Raw genomic sequence first — 16,843 nt, 5'->3', positions numbered from 1 at the left:
AGTCTGTGATAGAAGTATATCATTGTATTTATTGATTACGTGCCTAGGTAAGACTGCGGGAAAGGATTCCCTCTAATGCTCACGTAGTACCAAGACCCAAAGCTCCAAGTCTCCCCCATTCTACAAAGACGCGAAAGCAAGTTCGTACGCGAAGCCCACGACGAGCTTGGAGTGCTCAATCACGTGGTCGAAGTTGACGCGGTCGAGGGTGTCGTCCGCGGTGTGGATGTACTGACTTGTGAGGTCCATCGCTGCCTCAATGACGAAGGCCGAGGGGTAGCCAGCGGCGGAGGCGGAAGCGTGGTCGGAACAGGCGTAACCGCATTTGGTGTCTACGTAGCCGATTGTGGCGTACTGGAACGTTGTTAGTCATGTCAGACGTTGGGGTGTGATAGGGAAGGAGAGAGGAAGGGAGCTTACCTGGTCAATGACTTTGCGGATGAAGGCCGTAAGGTCTTGGTCGACGTAATCGGTGATGACACCCACTACAGAGGTTAAGGTCAGCAATCAGATGCCAAGGCGAAAAAGTGGCACTAGAGCTGGACTTACTCGGGTTATTTCCGTAGCCTGTCATGTCCTGTTCAAGCATAGCCTTGACAACCTCCCCGGTGGAATTGTACTTGTCGAAGATATCAGAGCTGCCGTATAGACCCGCCTCCTCAGCTGCATACCAGTGGAACTCGATCGTGTTGGTAGCTTCGCCAGCCTGGATCTTGGGGTCGCTTAGGAGGACTTTAAAGGCTTCTAGGTTGCCGATGCTACCAGATCCGTCATCATCTGAAGACTCGTTAGTCAATTGAATACTAGAGTTCAAACATGAGAAACGGCTTACCAGCACCGGGAGCTCGTGCGCTGTGGTTTCGGCCATTGATTGAGTCTTGGTGTGCACCAACGACAATCTTGTCAGTAGACTTTCCGGGAATCGTAGCGATAATGCTGTTCTGGGGCCAGTCATGAGCAAAGGGCTTGACTGTCACGTTCGTCGCCCCGCTTGCTGAAGCAACATCCGTGACTTGTTTGAGGAGCCACTCGGAAGAGTTCTTGCCAAGCTCGGAATCGTAGTATCGGTTAAAGAAGTTGGAAAAGGTTGTCAGTCTGTCTTCAACCGATGTCTTGTTCAACTTTGCGATGAGGCCGTCGACGGTTTCCGTTTGGGTCATGGATGATGGGTACGCCACAGCTGCGACCTTGACGGCGCTCTTGGCTGCTGTTGCCGGGGTCGCGAAGTTAGGGTGGTTAGTAATGTCTATAAACGTCTTGCCCTCCTATAAAAAGGTTAATTCGCCGGTAGAGTAGCTATTCAGAGGCTAAGTGGGATACGAACGTCCTTCAGAGCCCATTTCTCCTGTTCAGTTACGGTTCGAGTGACGCCTGGTTCTAGCTGGATCGTGAAAAGTTGTTCCTTGGGTGCATCTCGACGTCCGACTGAGATAGCAGCAGAGGTAGCTGCTAGAGCCGCGATTAGAATTGAGCGAACCATTCTCAAATTAAGAGTGTATGTATGCACAGTCAAGGTCAGTGAGGAAAGCTGTTGAATTGACAGAAGGTGTGATAGTTGGGCTGGAAAATGGTTGGTATCCGGCTTGGAGACTCCCTTAGACTCTAGCGATGGGTAGCCGAGTCAATCCTTCTTATGTTCCTCGAGATAATAGGGAGGTATAAATGCATGTGTTTACATCAATTGAGCATGTGGCTGTGTAAATAACTTCCTATGTCGGATGGCTGTACCTCCCTATCATATTTAAGACAACCCTGCTTGACCATGCGATAGTCCTGATGATCGCCAGGAACCACACAAACGGGGAAGGAGCCCAAGGAGAATAAAGTAGACTTCAGCCCCGCGTTCTACTTTATCCCCAAGGCGGGTGTTGTCATGATGGATCATCCGATAGGGGTGGATCGTCATATCCCTGAGTCGCATCCACTCGTGAACCGGCAGCAATCAATTGGATAAACGGTATGTGAAAGCTTAATTATAAACTTCTAGCGTAGCATTGGCCGAAGCTACGTAAACATCTCGCCTATCACATGGATATCTGGTCGGGAAACTTCACGATGTCCTACGTTGAAGGTCAAGATAGAACACCAACTTCGCGAGCGGAACCGATTCTCATCGACGATTATGAAAGCCTAACACTCCCCAATACGATGATGATCATTCGGCACTGCCATCCACGCGACTTGGTTGGCTTCGGGCCTAAACGAAGAGATTGACTCTCGGCACAGCGCATTGAGGTCCCGGATAGGAAGGCTAAGCAATCGCCAAGACGAGATTGATTGGCACCCGCCGCGTCCGAGGAACTGCAGATCAACGGTTTTTGAAGAATTCCGTGATCGACCCAGGGACCATAGCAACTATTCTAACGTCAGCTATAGGTGATGCCTAGCTTCTGCCCTAGGATACGCGCTTGGCAACATAAAACCCCCATTATGCCAAGAAACAACGTGTGATTTCTTAGCTTTGGAGTTGGCAAGTCGCACTGTTAATATTGTGATTTCGCGATGGCATCTTTTATTGTGTCCCTCAAATGCTTATCGTAAAGACTTGATCATACTTCGACGTCAACATCAGTGATCATAGTTTCACCGGGACAGAAGCCCAATGATTCGTATAATACACTCTCTGTCAGTAGATACTTATCTTACGGGTATCTCAGACATAGGCTATTAATAAAGGTATGAATATATAAAGCTAGGGGCCCAATGGCAAGTTCGAGTGAAGATATCATAAAATAAATTCACTTTGCGGAGTCGACCTTCGTGATAAAGTATTTGACTGTATATTCTTGCGCGCGGAACTGAATATATAATGATAACACATACCTGGATATATAGATGCCTTGATACCCCAAGTTAACGCGTTCGATATAAACTCCCGGATGAAGGCTCATAGGAATCGTATAAATCTGCCGGCGTATCTTGAATGAAATTCACCCACTCCTTTTCAAATCCGATTAATGTGTATTTCAGATCCGTCACAAGTGAGTTTCAACGTAAATCATCTCTCGTCCGCGCTATTAACGTGACCGAGACTAATATCGATAGCCTTTATTCTCGCTCCCTTAGGCTTAGCGAGTACTACCTGCCTGTCTAGAGTCGAGTATAGGATCTAAGCGGGAAACGAGGTTTTTGAGTTCGTCACAGGTACTGCGACTGCGTTCTTCCCGCATCAAGACTGGTGGGAGGTAACATATGACACGACAATTTGAAGGCATCGTTCAATGCGACGTCCTACACATTCGACACGTTCAAAGCACTCCATAACGCCATCTATGGGTTATTGACGAAGATATACTGGAGAACGTTTGACCATGGATCCTTGACTGTCGTCGGTGTGCCGAACGCCAACGACATCGGCGGGTTCGTAACACAGACGGGCTAGGAAAGAGGCTACGTAGGGGGCGCTGGAGGTAGGTTATTTAATATAATAGATGCTTCATACGCTATAGTTGCACAAACGGTGGATCGTGGGCGCAAGATCGTTGAGTTAAGAGAGAGTTCGAAATTGGGGTCGTACCATTCAATAAGGAGACCCAGACGTGACGAGCATCACTGTATGATATTAGATACCAAGGTGGGAAGGCTGAGGCTTCAAACTAATTAAACCATCCTCTAAAGGTTCATATCTTTTGGACGGTCACGTTTGCGCTATTGCTCATTTGCGCATTCTAGCGTATATTTGTAAGTGGCTGCCGATGTTCCGTAGCTCTTCATGACTCATTCCAGCTTTGGTATAATTGGTTGAAGTTGATATTTCGCTGTTGTGATACATCAGAAAAGAATTACGGGGAGGTTAGGAGGGTCGAATTAAAGAAAGGGGTTGGGTTGAGGGGTCATCCCGCTCAGGTAACACAGCATATGCAGGAAAATTGTTACGAATTATTGTATTGGCTGGAGACGGCAGCATGCACCAAGAACGTCACCACCCCTCCATAAAGATGCAGGCGCTCAGACGAGCGAGTGTAAAGTGAGCAGGCACACCCGTAGCTGCTGCAGTTACTGCCTTTGAATTAAGTTTCCCTCCTTGTTTCACTTTTCAACCTTCGCCTTCGCTTAGTTTAACTATAATATCTTAGGTACCCATTCCATTTCCATTCCCATTTTAATTTTCATATACAAAAAGACTACCTCTTATTCGGGCGTTCCGAATGTTAGTCTATTGAGAAGGCCATTCAATTGTTGACAATACCATCTCCCAAGCCGACCGATAACAGATACATAACCCAAAATGGTGAACTTGGCAATTGTTCCACCTATTGTAAGATCTCATCGAATTCGTATACGAGTCAATGTGCCATGTCATGTAGACTGACATCTCCATAGCTCCTCATCGTCTTGCTCGCGGTCGCAATGTAGGCTTCAGCGCCCCCGTCGATTCAATTTAATCCTACCTTCTAATTCATTGACTTATACGGTTTAGCTATGTGCAAGTGACCTCGAGCAATCTTTCTCTGCCTCTTGCGACCGGAACGACCGTCCTTACGATCATTCTCCCTCTTATCGCCGCCGCCAACATCTTTTATACGCCTATCCTCCGAGGAATTCTATTACGGCGCGCTGCCTCGTCGCCTGTTTTGCAGCGCCTCCTCCCCGCTGGGCTACAGTTGTTCCAAGGCGTGCTGACGGTTGTCCTGGCCACACTTGCTGCCGAGGGTTTCGTACCGGGTGGGCAACTTGATTGCAGCCTTAATAACAACTGGCAACGCCTGTATAGTGCGCACGATGATCGAGCTATCGAGCGTATACAGGATGCCTTCAACTGCTGTGGACTTAATACCATGAAGGATCGCTCCGCTCCGCAGGGCCAGTGCCGTACGCTATTTCCCAACAGACATACTCGCTGTCTTGAACCTTGGCGTGCCGCTGAGCAGCGAACTGCTGGCTTCCAATTTGCTGTCGTCGTACTCGCTGGCATCCTTCAAGTAAGTATGATTCATTAATATCTACAGTTCTTTTCTCTCCCAGTTTTTGAAACCCTATAGAGGACATGACTGACTTGGGTCCCAGTTGGTAAACCTTGCGAGTTTCGCATTTCGCGGTTCCAGGAACAGTAACTCTAGGTTTGGATATAGACGTATCGCTCAGGTTGTAGGCGTCGATACTACCGAAGAGAGACTCTTGGAGGATGGGGAAGCAGAGGTTGATGAAGGCGGGAATGGAGCGGCAGCAGGCGGCGATGGAACCAACGGCGCCCGTCGTGACTATGGAGGTACTGGAAACGGTGGGACACACTATAGAGTTGAGCCGTCTAGCTTCGGTAATTCAAGCGAACGGAATCAGTGGGCGGATGGGGCTTAATCTGCCCCTGGATTGGTGGTCTCGTTTTGCTCTACAGACTCATTGGTTTTGCGGTAGGTCTCTTCCCATATTGAATATTTAACTATTTTTAAGGGTCAAAAATGTTATAAGGACAGTAGGAGATTGATGGTTATAATTGACTCTTAATCAAACCGATACGGCTGCCCAAAACCTACCATTAACGCGAATTTTCTGCTCTGGTTAGGCATCTACTTGCTTGACCCAAAGGTCGGAGGCGGGCATCTCTCCGGGTAGAAGCTAGTTATTAGGTACGGAGCTCGGAAAGACACCAAGGGTTCAACCCCGTAGTGGCGGTGCGTCTCCATTCCGGATACCGCAATAGTCTTGAAGCACCTACCGAATTAGGATACCGGTCCTCTTCTGATTTGTCGAGGCGGTTTGCTCATATGAATTTCTCCTCGGTATAGTCATGTTTTTACTGGGATGGTGCCGGATAATGGGTGATCAGCACATTTCCCTGAGCTAGGACTTTCCGGCCACAAGATTAAGTACCAGACTCGACACATACCCAATGCAGACATCGCCCCATCCCTAATCAGTGCAGAACTACAGCATTTGTTTCCTTGTTAGTATAGGATGGTTCCGTTATGCACCCAAGTGGTTGGGCAGCGACGACAGGGGATAACCAATTTGTAGCGATATATGATTATTACGCAGTTGAATCCTTTCTATACTGATAACGATGTCTAATAATTAGCTTTCGCGTCATTACAAGCGCATTGTTTCGTATTTCGCAATGATTGTTTACTTGACAGCGATTTAACTACATAGCATATGCCGCCCCCTGAAGTTGACGAGCTCCATGATCAGTACTACCACGAGCTACTTCAACTATATCTCGATACACCTTAAATTCTAGACAAATCGGGTTGAGTATTTAAGCATTTCCCCTCTGATATGACACTAGAAAATCAATGACTCGAAGTTTTGTTGACGTCAATCATGTCTGTTGCTGAATGAGATCGCTGCACGGGCGGCCGCACTACGCTTAACAAAGTTCGGCCCCTTTCTATTAAGAATCAATCCCTGTCAACGATGGCCTCCTTCAGTGCTCTTTTCGCATCTGCTTCCGCAATTGATCGTTATTTCTTAGGGGTGATCTATTCTCATGTATACGAATCGATAAAGACTTCAAGTGCCTACACATTTTGATGACATCATGATTTAAGACCGCGGTTCCTATATACATAGTTATCAATCCCTTAAAATTGAATATTTTAGAGATTTGATGTTATTTCCAGTTTGCGCACTGCTATCTATTTAAGGGTAACGCTGCCCCGTCCCCCTATTTTTGATTCTCTTCAGTGGCCAACAGCGGGTGCCGTGTCCCCGAGTGCTATTCTGCGGCAATCCGCAACGATGCAGCCCAGCAAATTCATACCTCTAATCACTCTGGCATTCACGCCAATTTATTGTACCGCTATACATGAGATACAATCTTGTGCCTCGGGCACATTCCGATGCCTCAAGTACGTATACATTACCTTTTATATCCCCTTGCAGGCTACGTTATGGTTATATACCCAGCCCACTCATACTTGTTAGCACGCCAAACATATCGTCCATAATTCAGGTTTGCGAAAATTCGGTATGGATCACCGCTTCTCTCTGCCCAACTGGGTCGCTGTGCGTTCAGGATAAGTCCGGTGGCTGTAGCTGTCAACCGTAGGGCATATCAGAGGATAAGACATAGTGGATTTGAGCACTATATGAGCCGTTTATACTGCGCATGAAGGTGCTATATGGAGGGGTGCGGGGGTTCTCTTTTACTATTGGTGTGCTGTGCAGAGCATTTAGGGGGAGAAACAATGCTATAACGAACAACAAATTGGCCTAGCGACACTTTGGAATAGGAATTGTTTACTACTCCAACTGCAACTGTGCTCTTGGGAGTAAAATAGATGAGCAAATAATTCGAATAATTCGGAGCTTATTAGATATTTTAGTTGGTGGGATACCTCAGATGTAACTCCCTATTGTTGTTTCTTCAATACATATAGTGCATACCTAGGTACCTAGGTACTTATAGGTGCGAAAGCGACGAACTCAATCAAAATGCATCGATGAAGTGTCGTCCGAGTCCAAGGACTTTCTTTCCATCGAAGGCACGACCTTACGACTCTTAACAGGTAAAAGGTTGCTAACTTGCCTTACTTAAGGAGGGGAAATGATTAATGCAAGAGAAACACCAAAGTCTCCTCACTTTCCAAAAGATAAACTCAAAAGAAGCTTGAAGTTAATTCAAGAGTCATTCTTAGGTGAGAAAGATCAACTCTCCTTTACTTCGTCTATAAATACGACCAATCCCCCATGATCCAAACACTCTTCTCCTCTTCCTTTTTTGTTCACCAATATTCAACCAACCGAGAATACTCGTAAAATTCACTTGCTTTACTCCTTGATACCTTCCATGATGTAACACTGTCCTACTGATACCCTCTTACATCATATCACCGCTTACCGAACGGTTTAAAAAGCACTTCTCTGCCTATCCCATGGGGCACATACATAATGTCCCTATTCAGGACGTTTCGTCCGCGAGACAATGCATAGGGCACCGCCCACCATGGGATGAACACATAGTCTTTTGTTATGTAAGTATCACGCCGAAGTGAGCTCCGACCGAGATTGGCATGGCTAATAAATCCCTAAGCTATGTTAGACATCGATACCAATAATACCAATACCTACCCGGCGCTGCCACCGTCGCCGCCACCATCACCATCGCCAACGGTAAATCCCCCTACCTTCTCGAGGGAGGGTGCTATAGAGGATTCAGTCCGCAGATGTACGTCTAGACTTCCACTAGGAATGAATGATGATGGCCCACAAGCAACGCTAGCAGCGTCGTGGGGGACCAATCTGGATTCTCTGTCCAGGGGGCTCTCCAAGCTACAACCGGGAAGTCGCACGTCCCCAACGAAGACCGTTGATGGTATCGAGAGTACATTTGTCGCCATGTAATATCCACGCTTGACCCACGAGACACTAGAGGTGATATATGGGTATCACTTCCGGCTTAGTTGAGGGTTTGATATCTGTCCTGGTTTTTGCTTCTTCCAGGAGGGAGGTTGGGTGGATTGTACTCTGTTTGTTTTCGCATGTATGGTTAGGTATTAAGAGCTGCTGGAGAGGGCATGTTATTATAACGTTGGAGTTGAAATGTGACACAAATGTAAAGGTGGGTAGCTTGTGTAATTACTAATTAATTTCTTCGTCGTCCTTAATAAATTGAGCTAGACATGATACGAGTTATTGTATTATCGCCGACTTTATGATGCGCACTGTCCGTTGTAGGTGTTACGGGGGTAAATAGACCGCCGCATCGCTTGTTCATGAAAGACTCTCAATGCTTTCCACTTTCCTTCTTCTTCTTTTCCGCCTCAACTAGTCCATCGAACCGCATCAAAGCGGGCCAGCCCTCCACAAATGCGTTAACGGTCCATGACCACCATAGCGCGGAACCGGTCTCTACGCCGTGCGGAGCTAGTCTAGTCCGGGCCATCCACCACGCTTCGGCGGTGTGGATTAGAATAACGGGTAGGAAAATGGCTTTGACGAGCCATATGTAGCCCGCAGCACCATAGGGGAAGTACGAGTTTAATAAGCCCCAAATTGGGGTTTCCGGGTTGACGAAGAAGAGCGTCGCCGCGCAGATAAAATATAGCGAAACACCGGCGGAACTCACGATTCCGCCCCCATGTGGTGGCGTGATGGTAGTAATTCGGATATCACTCAACCCGAGTTTTTGCTGTGCGCGGCGCGACATATCGACCAAGCGCTCGCGGGCATCGGCGGCAGACTTTAAGGGTGGGGTTATGGGTATCTTATATACTTTACTACCAGATGTTGGCGTGAAGATGACCATGGTATCCAGCGTCATGTCTGTGAGCTCGGCACCGCGCGCTGCCGTGGCGGATACCCCGGCGAAGGCGCGGAGATATTGGGATAGCTCCGCGCTGTGGTCCTTGTTCATATGGCTTATGATGCGAGATTTGTGTGCTTCGTTGAGGGCCATCTTTGCGATTTCGATTTTGAAGGCTTATTCTTCTAATTGAGAGGGTTGGTTTGGACAAGAGTGAGGTGTGTGATGGTGTGATTGTCCTCTAAGGTTTGGATGAGAAGGGAAGGTTGGCAAGTCCGCCAACGTTTTAGGGGATACAGTGACTTTATTTAGGGCAAGTCTCGGCCTAGATACATAGAACCCCAGCCTCGGGTTTATCAGATTGTGGTTGTACACGCACAGACCAGCAGGAATATGCAGGTGAAAGGCGTGGCTTGGCTTAGTAAGTTCCATGCCAAGATGTGCTTTGCCTTCAAAGGGAAGCAATTTTCTTTTTCGTGTATGACAAGGTGACTTGCTTCTTCGCCTACGTGTAGGGACCTACCCGATCTGTATTTCGGGCAGGTAGGCCGGCGGAAACGGACCTTAAAATAAATTCACCGGCAGCGACATTCAACAAAAATCATGCTAAATAGGGATAAATCTTGAATTGATATTCCAGGCAGATATTTGGATATCTTTAAAATTTTAAATTAATTCCATCTTAACGAAAGTATCCCTAACCACTGCAATCTTGAAGTTTCGACGGGCATGCCGAGATCTGCTTAATACCTTTCTGCGTCCTCAATTTCCAGTTTGTGCTTAGGCTTCAAAGACGGAGGACTTCTTGACGGTGCAAGTCTTTGCGCAGCCGGTACCGCAACCAGAACCTGCCTGCTTAGTTGTACCACTGGCAACAACTTCCGGGCCCGGGTTCACGTAGTTGGAGACCTTAGAGTGGATGTTGATCTGAATACCGGGGTCGCTGCTCTTGAGAGCACCGGGGAACTTGACACCAGCTGGCAGGGCAGCCGCCTTTGCTGAGCCACCGCCAACAGTGATTTGGTAGCAAGAGATGTAAAATTGAGCACCACCAGCCGAGCTAGCTGTGTGAAGAGCGATGACTTCAGCTCGAAGAAGGTAGTCACCTGCGGGAGTATCGGCAGGGATGGGAACATCCATCTTGCCACAGCAAGAGTTCAAGTCGTTGGTACCCCAGTTGTCTGCATCACCCACAGAACCCTTAGCTGACCACGAGTCGGCAAAGATCTTGTACCATGAGGTCGAACCGTCGGCTTTAGTAGCGTCAGGAACTTGGCTGAGGTATACATTGACGGGACCGTAGTGAGCTCCTCCAATAGCCTCGCTGCCACAGCTTCGGTCACCGGGTTGCTTAGTAGCAATCAGTAAATTGTTCGTTTGTGGTATTCGATAATATTGATTACCTGGTGCATTTCGATAGTGACAGTGCTTCCTGGCTTTACAGCACACTTTCCCGCAACCCCTCTAGAACCACCAACATTGCAACGAATATCAGGGCTGTTGACGCTCGTGACAGGAGAATTCGAGCCAGGCATTCGGACACAAGTGGTACCGTACTGGCTAGGTTAGTTTTATGCCACTTAACATCGACAGTATGAGACATATCTGGTCAACCCCATCAACCCAGAGGGCCTGGAATAAAGAATGACCGGCCACCTTGGTGGCGGCTACGGTAGCGAGCACAACGTAGAGCGAAGACTTCATTTTGCCAAGCCGGTAAACAATTTCCGACGACGATATAAGTTTGGGGTAAGCGTGCGGTTCTGGTTCAGAGAAGCAACCCGATTGACGATCCGAACTGCGAGTGACCTGGATTTTATGTTTTCAGAACAGGACCTCCACTACGGGTTTCCACGAAAAAAAACCAGCACCCTATGTGAGTTGATACAAGGATTGACACATTCCGTCTGGTGGATTCGGCCAGATTCTTCATTTGTAAAGTTGAAAATCAATAAATATGGTCGATGTCATTGGCCCGGTTGATCAACCAGGGCGCGGATGAATTCCCCAGGTTTCCCCACAATCTTGTTGCGCGCATAATGATCAAGGAATCCCATCGGCAATGTGACAGCACATCAAAGTGCGAGCCGCACAGGCCGGGAGATCCTTTGCTATTCTATATTTGGCGCCGGATAGGTGGTCATCAGCTCAGAGCTGGGTGGAGTTGGGACATGGGCTTTCCAACCGAACACCTTCCTGATGGATTAGGTAGCTGAAAGCGAGGCTGCATTGCCCACCTTCCCGAAGTCTGCGAAAGCAAATATTGAATCTTGCACTTAATACCCAGAGCAAATTATCCGCAATATTCTCTTATCGTTTCGTCCCGAGCCTCTAAACGAGTCAAGCTCTCAGACCGATAGGTCATACCGGGAATCCAACATGGAGTTATGATGCGGCCCCCTTGGTACCCATTCTGTGATGTCAATTGCCCAGTTGCGAACCAAGAGCTTTAGGTGTCCCGGAGTGTTGATTGACATCATTTCGTGATGTATGGTTTGGCAATAATGATTATCGGCCAGGCCGGTTTATTGGTTCCTGTCGAAGGCTATTGATATGCGGTATATCGGGCCATGGGGTCGATATCTATTCATCGGGGTATTCGTAACCCACTACCACATTTAGGGTTAGCAATGCCCATTACGAAATATCCTCGAGGTAAAGGTGGCCTGGGCGAAATGAATCATTCGGAAGGACAGCTGTGTGTTGGAAGCGAGATGAAAGAATATGAGTCGAACCATAGAGTATCGAGTTACTCACTTCCGATCCTCCACCAGCCACCGAGACCACGCTGCTCCATCCTTTTGCCAAACTCAGCTACAGAAGCGACCTCTTCGAAGCCAGCGTCATTGATCCGGCCGTCGGCTAGAATCTCATGGCATACCGGCTTTCGGGGACATTGGAAGTCCTTATACCGTAAAGCTTGGACGAAGCTGACCCAGGTGTTAATGGCGACTGCGTCAGGTCCCTCGGCGTACATGATACCGGGAGAACCACAACTACGAACAAGTACATGTAAATGATGTGACTCGGCGGCTTTCTTCACACGTGCGAGCTTTTTACGACTAGTGATATGATGCGTCCGGATGAGTGTCGTAAATAAACTGACGCTCCGGCTCATAACGACCTATGAGATTTCTCGAGAGCATTCACGAATCCCGATGGGGTCCGAGGTTAAATAGCGAATAAATTCTCGATAGCTGAAAAGAGCGAATAAAAGAGTGAATAAATACGGCGAATGGATTTTGATGATGGAAAAATGACGGTCGGCAACTTGTACCAAGGTACCGAAATCATGGAAGGAAGGATCTTCACGCACGTGCCACGTGAAGTTGTTCCTTGGCATAACCCTAAACAAATTAATGACCAATCAAGTGTCGCGGAGCCACTCCGGAGCTCTGAGTATGGCAATGGGTGTCACGTGAGAGGCGCTGGGTGCTGGATACTGGGATATGTACCTGGCCGCCCCGTCGCGTCGTTTGCATCCTGCATTTCCGCACCTGGCTTATCGAGCTGAAATCTCCACAACGCCCTAACCGAGCCTCAATTTTCGTCTTCTTCGGAGACACGTTTTGCCTCATTCTGGTTAAGCCCTTCGATCATTGTGGACGCCTTCATGTATACGTAAATACATGCCATATACCTTAACTCCACAGCTTATTGACCCATATAATTGCTACTACTAGACTACTTTGCCACGGAAAATACTTTTCACGACAGCCGAGTTTACGATAGAAGTATTTGGACTCCGATCTTTAAAGCCTCCAAGTTCAAGAAAAGTGTTCAATTGAGGCCTCCATGCGAAGACCTAGAGATAAGGAGCCAACAGAAGCGGAATTTTTGAGGGGATATGACGACAACATTACGGAGATCGGCCGGCGTCATACAAACGTCAACTTTGTTCCACCAAGATATACTCACCAAAGTTGAAAATACCTCTAACAGAACCGCTTTCGAACATAACATTCACATGCGTAGAGACTAAACCGAATGGCTACCAAGGATCGTTATGTCTTTCATCTCACCGTGTGCTATCTATCTAGATAGATATACCCTTGGAATATGAAAGTAACCGTCATACCAGTTCAAATAATGGATCATGGCCATCTAGTGGCAATACTCTTGAGTATCTAATATCTCTCGTTCTCTTAATTATATTAACTTTTATATCTAGAGGTCAATCTCATTTCGCATTCAAATTGGACAAACTAGATAAGTTTCCTCGACTATAACGAACAAGGCATTTTCCCCGTCGCCTCGGTGAGTTATTTAATTTGGGTATCGTCTGGACGGCGGTGAATCTTTGGAATGCTCGCTAGCATGTTGTATTACAGTCGGTAGAATATGCCGGTTTGGGGCTCATGCTGCCGATTTAATCAGTAGCATGCGGTCCGTCGTGTCAGGGAAGATTACCTAGTCGGTACCCATGGCCTTATCAACATAGAAATACGGGACAATCTTCGGAGACTTCACAACAAACTCCCATTATCTGCACTTGAACCTCCTACGCAGCTCAAATTGGCTACCCACATGTTGTAGCTATTCCTACCTAAGTAGGTTTCTATATGGCACGCGATTTGAAATCTCGTGGCAAGTGGCGGATGTTCCCGAATGTCTATATTGCATTCTTTCCTTATCCACCACGCCCATCTAAATATGCTCTGTATAACTCCATTCGAACGTTTCCAATAATCTAACAATCCAATGATACCACCCGGAAGCCCCTCCGTCCCGCGTAATCGGTATTGGGAATGAAATCCTTGCTGTGGGCTGATCTTTTGAAAATGGTGAATGTCTCAAGATATGGGTCAATCACCCGACACGAGGGGTGGCAATATTCCCCGTGACTAGAGGCTCTTCCTCGATCAAACCGTAGTTCCACATATAGGGATCCTTCGCCACTTATATTCCCATCTCGATCCATAAGTGCTAAACACCCATTACTCAACCATATGAAGGACGGAGATTGCCCCGCGCCACGTAAACCGATATAAACAAGTAAAATTCGATTCGCAATCTCTTCCGAGCCTAATAAAATCCGAGTCAGCCACTGCCATTAAAAAAGGCCTTTTCAATCCATATTAAATTTGGTAACGATCGTGAATAACCATGAGAGGTGATGTTGTAACCACCTAGGTAGGTACTTACAATAAACCCAACAGCCTATCCTATTCCATCAACAATCCACCAGAACTGCTTCGCAAAAAATTAAGCCCTCCTTTTTTAAATGGTCCTACACTGTAGGTTTATTGTTAGATTAGCAGCAGGCAGCATTCAAGCTGCCTCTGAGCTATTCAAAATTAATCCGTTCACTAACTCGCAGTGTGAACAGATAGGAATCCACCATAGCTCATTCGGAAGCAAATTAGTGGCGGCATGGCGTTTCTTGTCAGTAAAAGCTGGAATCGAGGCCGTAATTCTTTGGAACTCTGGAATAGGGATGTACTGAAGCTATCGAAGGGACTTAATGAATGTCGTGTGGTATTCGGGGTTAGGTCGGTGAGCATCGAGAGGTCGTATGTTTTATGGGAGTTAAACGGTATTCTATTAGAAGAAACATGCGGTCTTGTTAGCCGCTGCGGGAATGGTATTTCATATTTATTCTCTGGCTACTCCCCCTCTGTGTTGTGGGCACTGGTACCGTCAGGAGTTGTGCCGTCAGGAGTTTGGAGCCAGTCATCTCGGTCGTAGAGGAGGTCAAGGAAGCCTTGCGATGCTTCTGGAGCTGGGGTCTCGGAGTCGTCGCGCATAGCGGTTGAATATGAACTTGACGCAGCTGCGGGGTTTTTGGACGAAGCCGATGTCGAAGATTGGATGCTAGAAGGGTTTAGAGTAGATGCAAGCATCTCAACGGATCTCCCAAGTCTGATTTGGGAGTAGAGATCCGCAGCTTCGTGATCGGGCCCATTTTGCAGCACCCCAAAAACTAGCTCGAAACTCTGTAATCTAGCGGTATCGTGGTCGCTGAGTAGTTGTAGCTTTCCTATATCCCGCTTGTTCACCTCGTACACACACGTGTCGCCGTTCTTCTGACATCTGGAACAAGTAGGTCGGTTTCCGTCACACTGTCAGACCTTCAGCTTCGAGTCCTAAGGGACTTATGACTCGTTGCTGAAGGCAAATCAACTCACCTTCGCCTTTTTAATTTTACATGGAGAGCAAGCCTATGATAAGGGGTGTTATGGGTGAAGAAAAAAATAGACTTCCTCCTAATATATGGGAACCTCACTTACGTTTCTCGTTAGGTTCCTGCGAGGACCAGGGACGGGCACAGAAATCTGGGCCTGGTTTTCACCAGTGCCTGGCTCGGCTGGCGCTGGCGCGAGCTTCTTGAAACTCCGCGATTCCATGTAGTACACAACTTTTCCGATATATAGAAGGCAACATAAGCGATTTTGCTGCCGAACGAACGGGGTACTTGACCTCGGGGAGGCGAAGGTATCGTACGTCAGCTGAAAAAGACCGAACCAATCAGACAAATTGCCATCGAGCCTGAACCTGATGGATGTGCTGGTGACTTGAATCTTTTCTGGGAGAGAGATCGAAACGTGGAGCTTAACAGGGAAGGATTACCAAAACACTCGGAGCCGGCTCCGAATAGCCAATAAAGAGAGGCCTAAGTCTTCAGTTAGAAAGTGCTGAAAGACCCGTAGATTTAGACACATCAAACAGGGGGTTCCGGATTGACGATTACGCTACGTAAATGCGATGGAGGTGGATCTTCGTCGGAAGTACACAACCAGACGTTCGTATGGTTCATCGACAGTTATTCACTGATTTAGCTCGACACATATTTCGATCTCAAGCCAGAAGCGCCATACTGACATGTTCCCGCTACCTCCAGAGGATAAGAAGGGGATAATCGTAGCGCGACCCACAAGTATACCTCTAGTAGACAATTTACGCTACTCTCTCCCATATAGAATACTTTTCTAGACATTATCCTACATGATCCATTTGACGGCCAGGCCCTTTGCCACCTATTTTATCACGTTTAAAGGACTTACTACGTCTAAGAAGGCTTGGGCAACTTGTAAAATCGAATGGATAAGCTAGTAGTGTATTATCATATTGGGCTTAGAAGCGTAGTCTTCTACATCTACTTCAACAATAAAATGAGAAGTTGCCCAAAGGCCTAACTGGCCGATGCGGGATGCTTTGCATCTGCGCGTGATATGATGGGGTGAAGACGGCCCGGATAACAATTAATCATGCAAGTAGTCTCCATTACGCCTAATTCGTGCTAGATGGCCTTGGGCAAGATGTTCGTGGTACTTCCAACGAAGGTTCGGCAGAGCCACGTCTGCAGAGCCCAACATTAGGGTACATGATAAGGCCATGGGGGGTCGGAAAGGGAGGGGTTGCAATATTTCTCAATCGCAAAATAGCCTGCCCCCTTTCTAAACGTCAAGCACCACTGTACCATTTCATCGCAATGCCAGTCGGCCGTCTTCAAACCATTTTTTTTTCGGCCAAAACTATTACATGCGAAGCATATGATGGATATTTGGACAGCCCAGGAGCTTAGGCCCAGTGTATTTACTTTACTTTGAATCGTGGTCTAGGCTCAGGCTTGAACAGCTCCTCACAAGGAACACCTTGTTCCCAATAGTTAAGTGCTGGGACAACACAGTCATTTTTGAACGTGTAAAAATGAGTCGC

The 16,843-nt window shown here is 47.3% G+C and overlaps 6 protein-coding genes across 6 annotated transcripts; 1 reads left to right on the top strand and 5 right to left on the bottom strand.

The window, feature by feature from the left end:
* Positions 1-2: 2 nt before the first annotated feature.
* Positions 3-1,754, bottom strand: F4822DRAFT_97091 (Zn-dependent exopeptidase). Its single transcript, XM_051464243.1, has 5 exons — positions 1,325-1,754; positions 833-1,265; positions 550-777; positions 421-485; positions 3-354 (listed from the first exon to the last, which is right to left on the bottom strand). The coding sequence occupies exons 1-5, from the start codon at positions 1,478-1,480 to the stop codon at positions 121-123; spliced, it is 1,116 nt and encodes a 371-aa protein (XP_051308565.1). The 5' UTR covers positions 1,481-1,754; the 3' UTR covers positions 3-120.
* A 2,210-nt stretch (positions 1,755-3,964) lies between these two features.
* Positions 3,965-5,652, top strand: F4822DRAFT_97046 (uncharacterized protein). Its single transcript, XM_051464242.1, has 4 exons — positions 3,965-4,258; positions 4,324-4,352; positions 4,421-4,922; positions 5,008-5,652. Exons 1-4 carry the CDS (start codon positions 4,229-4,231, stop codon positions 5,296-5,298), a joined length of 852 nt encoding a protein of 283 aa, XP_051308564.1. The 5' UTR covers positions 3,965-4,228; the 3' UTR covers positions 5,299-5,652.
* A 2,822-nt stretch (positions 5,653-8,474) lies between these two features.
* On the bottom strand, positions 8,475-9,651 carry F4822DRAFT_96932 (uncharacterized protein). Its single transcript, XM_051464240.1, has one exon. The coding sequence runs from the start codon at positions 9,335-9,337 to the stop codon at positions 8,666-8,668; it is 672 nt and encodes a 223-aa protein (XP_051308563.1). The 5' UTR covers positions 9,338-9,651; the 3' UTR covers positions 8,475-8,665.
* F4822DRAFT_96828 (lytic polysaccharide monooxygenase) lies at positions 9,651-11,018 on the bottom strand. Its single transcript, XM_051464238.1, has 3 exons — positions 10,790-11,018; positions 10,588-10,737; positions 9,651-10,534 (listed from the first exon to the last, which is right to left on the bottom strand). The coding sequence occupies exons 1-3, from the start codon at positions 10,886-10,888 to the stop codon at positions 9,965-9,967; spliced, it is 819 nt and encodes a 272-aa protein (XP_051308562.1). The 5' UTR covers positions 10,889-11,018; the 3' UTR covers positions 9,651-9,964.
* Positions 11,019-11,583: 565 nt separating this feature from the next.
* On the bottom strand, positions 11,584-12,421 carry F4822DRAFT_96972 (uncharacterized protein). The gene is made up of 2 exons (XM_051464241.1): positions 11,942-12,421; positions 11,584-11,793 (listed from the first exon to the last, which is right to left on the bottom strand). Exons 1-2 carry the CDS (start codon positions 12,300-12,302, stop codon positions 11,768-11,770), a joined length of 387 nt encoding a protein of 128 aa, XP_051308561.1. The 5' UTR covers positions 12,303-12,421; the 3' UTR covers positions 11,584-11,767.
* A 2,086-nt stretch (positions 12,422-14,507) lies between these two features.
* On the bottom strand, positions 14,508-15,750 carry F4822DRAFT_96786 (uncharacterized protein). The gene is made up of 4 exons (XM_051464237.1): positions 15,629-15,750; positions 15,415-15,542; positions 15,313-15,345; positions 14,508-15,246 (listed from the first exon to the last, which is right to left on the bottom strand). Exons 2-4 carry the CDS (start codon positions 15,529-15,531, stop codon positions 14,791-14,793), a joined length of 606 nt encoding a protein of 201 aa, XP_051308560.1. The 5' UTR covers positions 15,532-15,542; positions 15,629-15,750; the 3' UTR covers positions 14,508-14,790.
* Positions 15,751-16,843: the final 1,093 nt, after the last annotated feature.

The sequence above is a fragment of the Hypoxylon trugodes genome (assembly GCF_022578975.1).
Source record: "Hypoxylon trugodes strain CBS 135444 unplaced genomic scaffold F4822scaffold_13, whole genome shotgun sequence".
Taxonomy (NCBI): Eukaryota; Fungi; Ascomycota; class Sordariomycetes; order Xylariales; family Hypoxylaceae; genus Hypoxylon; species Hypoxylon trugodes.
The sequence above is the reverse complement of the archived record's forward strand: the minus strand, read 5'-3'. Positions and strand labels throughout refer to the sequence as shown.